The sequence below is a fragment of the Nesoenas mayeri genome (genome assembly GCF_963082525.1).
Source record: "Nesoenas mayeri genome assembly, chromosome: 4".
NCBI classification, from domain to species: Eukaryota; Metazoa; Chordata; class Aves; order Columbiformes; family Columbidae; genus Nesoenas; species Nesoenas mayeri.
This window is the reverse complement of record NC_137540.1, coordinates 19326050-19333802: the sequence shown is the minus strand read 5'-3', so window position 1 is coordinate 19333802 and position 7753 is coordinate 19326050. Positions and strand designations below refer to the sequence as shown.

Here is a 7753-nt window from a genome sequence, read left to right as displayed (position 1 = left end):
GTGTTAGATGTTATTATCTGCCTGAGGGTTACTTTGCATAGATATGGATGCTGGATGCAATTGATGTGCTGTAACATAATTGACTGAAACCAACTACTTTTAAGTTTCCTTTTTCAGGTCTTTTCAAATTTTTTTTCTGCAAAATAGCCAGGAAGGATTTTTACGTGGCCATTCACTCAGATGTAGCAGAGTATTTACAGCTTGCTTTCAAGCAGGTCATCTCTCACAGGTAGCAAGCAACAGAAATAAATCCAAGGAGTAGAAGCCACTGCATGGGTCTGTTTCAGCTACCTTAAGCTCAGCCCAGAAATCCTTTCCTTTGCACAGAGAAAGGTTGTACGACTTATTTGCTAGAAAATGTGTTTCTTGCCTGCAGGAATTGTATGCAATGATGTCTTTTCATTTATTTATAGGGGCTGGAACTAGATGATCTTTAAGGTCCCTTCTAAGCCAAACCATTCTGTGATACTATGATAAAGGCAAGGCCAGTGAGTCTAGTCCTTTCCTACCAACTTGCAAATCAAATGTTTAACGCTGCGAGGGTACAAAACATATGTTATCTATACGTACTACTCTCTGCTTGGAGTATACTTGTCACACATGTCAAGTATTCATTTTTTTAGGGCTTTTCATGCCGTCAAAAATTCTCCCCTGATCTCAGCGCTGGGCACGGAATAGAAGGGCTATGTAAAAAGGGGCTGCACTAAGAGGGCGGTCCCACCGCCTCCTGCGGATGTGCTGCTGCACTCCGCTGGCCAGGGCCCCTTCTTCCTTTCAATACCTGATTTTACAAACTTCTCCATAGAAAGGCCCCGATCTTCCCCGGCAGGCGGTTAAACCTGGGCGGTGGGTGTCTCCTCCCCGGCAGCCCAAGGCCGGGGCAGGCCCGCTGCACCCGCCGCCCGCTGCCCCCGCTGCCCCCGCTGCACCCCACCCGCCGCCCGCTGCACCCGCCGCCCGCTGCACCCGCCGCCCGCTGCACCCGCCGCCCGCTGCACCCGCCGCCCGCTGCACCCGCCGCCCGCTGCACCCGCCGCCCGCTGCACCCGCCGCCCGCTGCACCCGCCGCCCGCTGCACCCGCCCCTCCTCCCGGCGCGCGGACAGCCCCGCCCCGGCGCGCGCGCAGGTTGCGGTCAGTGCGGCGCGCGCCAGGCAGCGCGAGCGGCATTGTGCGGGGAGGCGGGCGCGCGGCGCGGCGGGGCGGGCGCTGATGTCACTGCTGCCCCGGGCGCTGCGGCGGGCGCTGCCGGGGCCGCCGCCGCCTCCCCTGGCCCCTGCGGCCGCCCCTCCGCGCCCGGTGCTGGGCGGGTAGGCGGCGGGAGCCGCGGGGACTATGCGGCTGCCGCCCGTCCGCCCTGCGCCCGCCGGAGCCCGCCGGGCTGCGCCGTCCGCCGCGGCGGCCGGGCATGGTGGCGTGTGATGCGGGCGCTGCGTGCGTGAGTCACCGCGCCCCGCTGCCGGTCGGCCGGGCGGGTCGGCCTTTGTCTGCGCCGGGAGCATGTGGGTGAACCCCGAGGAGGTGCTGCTGGCGAACGCCCTGTGGGTGACGGAGCGGGCCAACCCCTACTTCATTCTCCAGCGGAGGAAGGGGCACGGAGGCGATGGCGGCGGCGGAGGACTGGCAGGTAAGGGCGGCGGCCGGGGCCGCGTTCCGCACCGTCTCTCACCCGGGATGGCGGTGGGTCCCGCCGGCCGGGCGGGATAACGGCTGCCGCGGAGCCTCCCCCGCTCCTCGCCGCCTTCCCGGGCGGTGCGGAGAGCCCGGCACCGCTGCCGGGGGCTGCGGCCGGCGCCCCGCACGGTCCTGGAAGGCGGCGGGGGCCTTAGGCGCTTGGTGGGTATTTAGATGCTTGGTTTCCCGTATGCTAAGGTTTCCCACGGGATTTAGGCGCTGTGGAGCTTTGTGCGAGTGATCACCGATGCCCGATGCCATGGTACATCAGGATGTGACTTGCCCAGGTCTTTGGAGGATTTTACTGTTGTCCCTCTAACACGCGGTGTTTAAAAGAAGACCAAGTTTTAATTCACAAATATGCACTATGAGAACAGATTTGCTTCAGTTTGTGTCTTCTTTGAGGTGTCCTTGTCAAGTATGTTGCCTGAGTGCTTTGTTTTAGACCACTGGAAACGCTTTTGTAGTTTGGCTTATACACATCTTGGATTCTGCAATGCTGTTCATATACATTTGTTGAAATCTTTCATCATTTTTATGCAACATATATGCCTTGCTATAAAACTGGAGATACAGAACCTAATGATATTACCACTGGTCCTTCTTGAATTGGCAGAAAATAGTCAAGCTTGTTCTCTGAAAAGCTGTGGTTTCTTCTTTACCCACTTGCATTGCAGCTAGTTCTTCAGGCTAATAAAAATAAACATATGGATTACAGATGTGTTTGTTTCAAGGTCCTGTGTATGTTTACCACGAGATTGTTTCTTCAGCCTTTGAATGCTCTGTGGACTTGTAAACAATCTACAATCTAAACTAATGCCCTTGAGATCTTCAGTATTCATCAGTGTTGTATGTTGATAAGCTACTTCATTCTTGTGTGGGAAGTGACCAGCAGCCACTCCACATTGGCTGTAGATGTTTTTTTCTTATGTATCTTTTTAATCTTTTGAGATGTGGATGATGTTGGCAAATCCATAAAAAGAATGTCTTGCCTCGGAAATTGTCTCTGCTGTGTTTACTGAGGAATTCTTTGCAGACTCTTGTGGATTACCCACTGACCTCTAAGGATTTCATTCTCTGTTTTAGTGAAGCTGGTCTAACAAGGCGTTCTTGTACCTTTCTGGCTTTGTTATCTCTGAGTTAGGGATTGTGTGAGATACCAAGTCAATTTTCCAGACATTTCTTAGTTATTGGGTAAATATTTTGAGAATTTTAGGTTTTCTCTTCAATCTGTTTGCGGAGTGCGTGTCTGTCTGGGCCTTTGTGCAGTTGTATGTATAGTTGTATGATGATACTACCATACAGATGGAGAGATCACTTTTTGAAGATTTATTCCTTGAGTGGAAGTAGGATTCATAAATTGGTACTCTTTTTTTGGTGGAAGTTAGATAAACTGGTGGCATTTGGTAGGAATTCAGGATACAGAACTGGTTCTATATCTGTTTCTGTATTTTTTCCTCTTGGAATTTAAGTTTTTGTATTTAAGTGTGCGTGTTCTTTTGTTGTTCTGTTTGATTTTAGTGTGTGGATGCAGCCTGCATAGTGAATATTGATTTAGAATGCAAACGTTCTATGCATATTTTGAAAACAGCTTTCCGTGTGGCTTTTATTAGTGTCTTGCCTAATATTGCAGCTGTTATGGGATTGAGATAGTAGCAACAAGTAGCTAAACAATTTCTAGGGGGTTTTTTTGTATGGGGAAGGAAAAGAGTTGTATCTTTTTTCAGTATGTTGCCAGAATCATAACTAAACACCCACTACTAGGAGCCTGAAAGTTATTAGAGCTGGCAGTATTAAAAGGGCTGTATGGGAACCTAGACCTTGCCATTTTAGCACATGGGGTTTTGACACAGTGGTTGGCAAAAGGTAGGAGAGGAGGAAAGAAAGAGATGTAGAGTGTCCAGGACACTCCCAGCTTGGTAGGCACAATCATAAGTGGAATTTATGATTAGATGTTTTCCATGGAAATAATGGAAATTTTACACCAGTTGCTCTAATGGTTGTCATCTGCCCATGGAGGGCCAAGGCAGGTGAAGGAAGACAATGAATTGTTCTTCATAGGTAAGACTGGCTAAAAGCAAGGTGTTGACATACCTAGCTGATCCTGAGGATTCAAAACAAATAAATCTGCTGAAACAGTCCACAGGGTATATCACTTATAAAAATGATAGCATGTAGAATGACCCTGTGGAATTTCTGTAGATGGTAGCAATACAGTTCTTGTGAAAGAGGTGGAAGTTATCTGGCTGAAACTAGAGAAACAGAAAAAAAAGAACCTTTTATGTGTTTTGTTTCTGTTTTCTTTAAGTACCCTTTCTGCAGTGACATAATGCTGAAATTTGCTCAGATATAATCTAAAAAGCTATTCACCCATGACTGGGGTATAAAAATTGGCTCAGTTGCTCTGTGGGAAACCAGATTATGTGTCCTTGAAGTTAACTGGAAATATTGTACATGAGATTTTTCACTGTGGTGGGAGAGGTCTGAATTTGTATATGCAAGAGAGAACATAAATATAGCTGTCAATTTTTTGCATGTGTGATCTACCTTCTGCTGTCCTGTACTCCCTTGTTTTTGACTCTTGAAGTCATCTGCCTTAAATTGTAGAATGACAATTGACTTTCAAATTGATGCAATTAGAGGCTTGATGACATGAGATGGCTTCACCATGTAACTTAAGTAGTAGTTCGATGATGAGAAACATTGATTTGCTGGCATTGCCCTCGAATCTAGGTTTGCTGTGAAACTACCAGTCAGCAAACTGATCTACATGAAGTGTAATGCCCTTCTTTTTCCATCCGCAAGCATTACAGGGTTTGAAGACCTTAAGCTGGGGTCACGCTGGCATGTAGTTGTGTTGGCATTGCTGAAAGAAGAGAGTGCTTTCCCATGGGTGACTTGGAATGGGGGGGGACGGCTGGGACAGACCTCTTCAGATTGTGCTGTGGCTGGGTGCTGTGACTGTGAAAACGTGGCTGAAGGCTGGTGATCACCCTTGAAGGGGCTGCCAAGGTCTCAGTGTTACCTGTCCTCCATCACTTGCTACCATCCTATGGACGGAGGTTGCCCTCACCAGAGCGAAGTCCAGAACACCGTATCTTTTACGTCTTTTGACAAGTCTCAGTCTAAAAAGAAGTAGTTTATATAGCCTTGGGGCTGGATGAAAGTCATTCTCCATGGCTTTAAGTTGAAGCAGAAGAGTAGTACTCACATTACCTGTTCTCCTGGATCGACTCCGAGTGTAACAGTCCTTACAGGAAAAGAAGTATTGATATCAGTTGCGCTGGGGGAAGGGATGAAATTTCTGACCTTTCTGCTCTGATTCTTTTCTCTTGGCCTCAATTTCTGTAACTTAGCTGAAGAGAGAAAGCCTTCTTATTTAAATACTCATTTGGATATTGGAGACATTTTCTGCACTTATTTTAATATTGGATTTTAACAAATTAGAAGCATGATGATCATCTTATGTGTTAGGGCAGTGCCTAATTAGTGAATCCCTAGGAGTCATCTCTGCTAACAAAATGTATCTGATCAGTGCTTTACTTTTCTACTAAGCTGTGTGGATCCATTTTTATATGGAATTAAGACCTGCACTCTTTTAAATTATTTTGTCTGTGTCAGTACCAGTCACATCAATGAGACTTTCCTTGGTAAGCATGCCTTAACTGAAGGGTTCTTTGGGTTTTGTTTTCCTTTTTAACAAAAGAAAAACAGGGAAGATATATAATTTGGATTTTAAATTGGATTTTCATAGCTGTTCTGCAAACTCGCATTATCTTGCATCAGTGCATTAATCTTCCAGGACAAGACCAAAAAATGTACTTCTCTGCTTTGAAATTGTTTGATGGTTGATGAGCTTTCTCCTTAATGAAATTGTTTCATGCCTTGCACAGAATGCCATGCCTGTACTTTGCTTCTATGTGACCCTCACTCAAGAGTTTAATCTTCCTTTTGTTCACCAACAGGGGAAAAAGTATTTTCTTTCCTCTTATTAGTTTTCTCAAAGGTGCCAGATGTTTTTAACCATCTCCTTCCCACCTATTCAGTTTCTGTTTGGCAGCTGTCTCCCCTGGGCAGTTGAGTAGTTTGACCTGTATGAAATAGCTCCTTCTCAAGAAGTATCAGGTGTGTTATATGGGATCCTGCATCAACTGGGGCAGGGGCATTTGGAGAGAACATGAACCCAGATCTCTCCCATCATTTTGGCACTGTGCCCTGTGTGACCATATTACTTTAATGAATGTAAGGATCTTGAACATGTCACAAAGTTTATAAAGAACTAAAAGGCTCAGGGTTTTTTTATTAAGTACATATTGCATTCTGATACAACAAATATGTCAGAAAATGTGTCTAACTGCTTTCTGCTATACTGCAGTAATGCTTGCCAAACTCTTCTATTTGGAGACAGTGTTGCAAGGAATTATTGCAAGTAATAGTTGACTGTGGAGCAATGTATTCACTTAGGGTTTATAGGAAGAGAGATTGAGGATGTGGTGTGATTAGCTCTGGCTGCTTTGCTCCTTCTGTATGTGGACATTTGTGAAGTGGAAATTAAATTCTAAGTAATTTTGTTTAAAATGTTATTATAAGATCTCTGAATCCCAAGGCAAATAAATTGTTCTTAGTTTGCAAGAACTGTTTTTAGAAGCGAATTATTTTGCAGATGGGATATTTATGCTTACAGCTGGGACAGCGCATGTGTGAGAGATTCAGTATGGGTTTGTAAATCCATGACGTGTTGCCAAAGATGATTCAAATGTTTAAGCAGAAGAGAGCAGATGGAAAATTGCTGACTTCTGGTGATAAAAGAAATTGATGAAGTACTGTCTTTCTTCCCAGATATTTTTGCAGAAGGGGTTGTCATATAATTTCCATATTGGGAAGACAGAAAGGAGTTCTGAGCTCAACTGGCTGATGCAAGCCTTCAGTGTCAAGTTGAGTATAATTTTTAGTACTGTGACAGTGTTGTAGGTCAGAGCAGTTTTCTGCAGCCTTGCTGACCAACACAATTAATAGCTCAAATTTAAAATTGGGATTCTATCTTGCTCTCAACCTGTCAATGCAGAGAGCTGAGGAAGGACCTGCTTGAAAACCTGTTTATGCTTAAGATTTAGAAAGGCTTTCGGCTGGTATATTATCTGCCTGATGAAAAGATGGTACATGCTTTAATAAACGTGACACTTTCTGTCCTTGTTGACTCAAGCAGTTAGGATTTTGCCTGTCAAACTCAATACACTTCAGTAGAAAGCATGTGCTTTCTGATACTTGAAATACAGCATTTATCAAAATGCATGCAATTAGCATAACTGATGCAAGTGGTCAGCCTATCCATGAACCTTCCATGTCCATTTTGGCTCATGGAGTGCAAACTAATTTCTTCCAGTTTGCTGTCATTTGGTGTTACACCAAATCTGCTCTGATGCTGCTGAGCTTCTCATTAGGATATGCTGTGGGTGTGTTTACTTCTTCACACTAGGAGATTTCCACTTCAAGAGGACATGCAGATGTCTAGGGTTGAACTGCTGCTTGATTCTCCAGATTGACTCACCAGTCTTTCTGTTGAATTCCCAGATGCTTTCATGAGTGCTTAATTAGAAGGTGTCTCGTTTCCTGCCTAATGCTTCTCTTGATCTCTGGTTCCTACAGGCAGTGCACTGTTTGCACAGATACAGTGCCTGAGATGAAAATTCTCAGTTTTGCTCGGCATAGCGCTGGTTTCTGTACTGTCATGCTTCTTGGTCAAAGACTTGATGTTACTTTGTCTTTTATGCTTTGAGTTGTGTGACCTGTCAAGGTGTCTGAGCTGTCATTTGCCATTTTTGCCTTCTGACATAATGTTATTGCTTGACACATGGAATTTGAGAATGACCTACTATTTCTCTTGCGATCTCTGTTTGTATGAAACGCTGTTGGAAATGTCACACAGGATGACAATATATAATACTAAGCAAAAAACGTCTAGACCTCATAGTAATTTTCTTCATTATACCAGAATTCATGTTGCTTACAGGGATTTTTGTATTTCTCTATGATCTCACATTGAAAGGTATAGGGAAAGTAGCACTACTTCATATCAGTTT

At 45.1% G+C, this 7753-nt stretch overlaps 1 protein-coding gene across 1 annotated transcript in view; it reads left to right on the top strand.

Annotated features, from left to right (window-relative positions):
• Positions 1-1499: 1499 nt before the first annotated feature.
• The window catches only part of TBC1D9 (TBC1 domain family member 9), a gene marked incomplete at its 5' end in the record, with an annotated part of 51178 nt that continues 44924 nt past the window's right edge, over positions 1500-7753 (top strand). The window contains one exon of the mRNA XM_080343104.1: positions 1500-1626. Within this exon, the coding sequence (XP_080199230.1) occupies positions 1500-1626 (127 nt within the window). The remainder of the gene's footprint in view (positions 1627-7753) is intronic.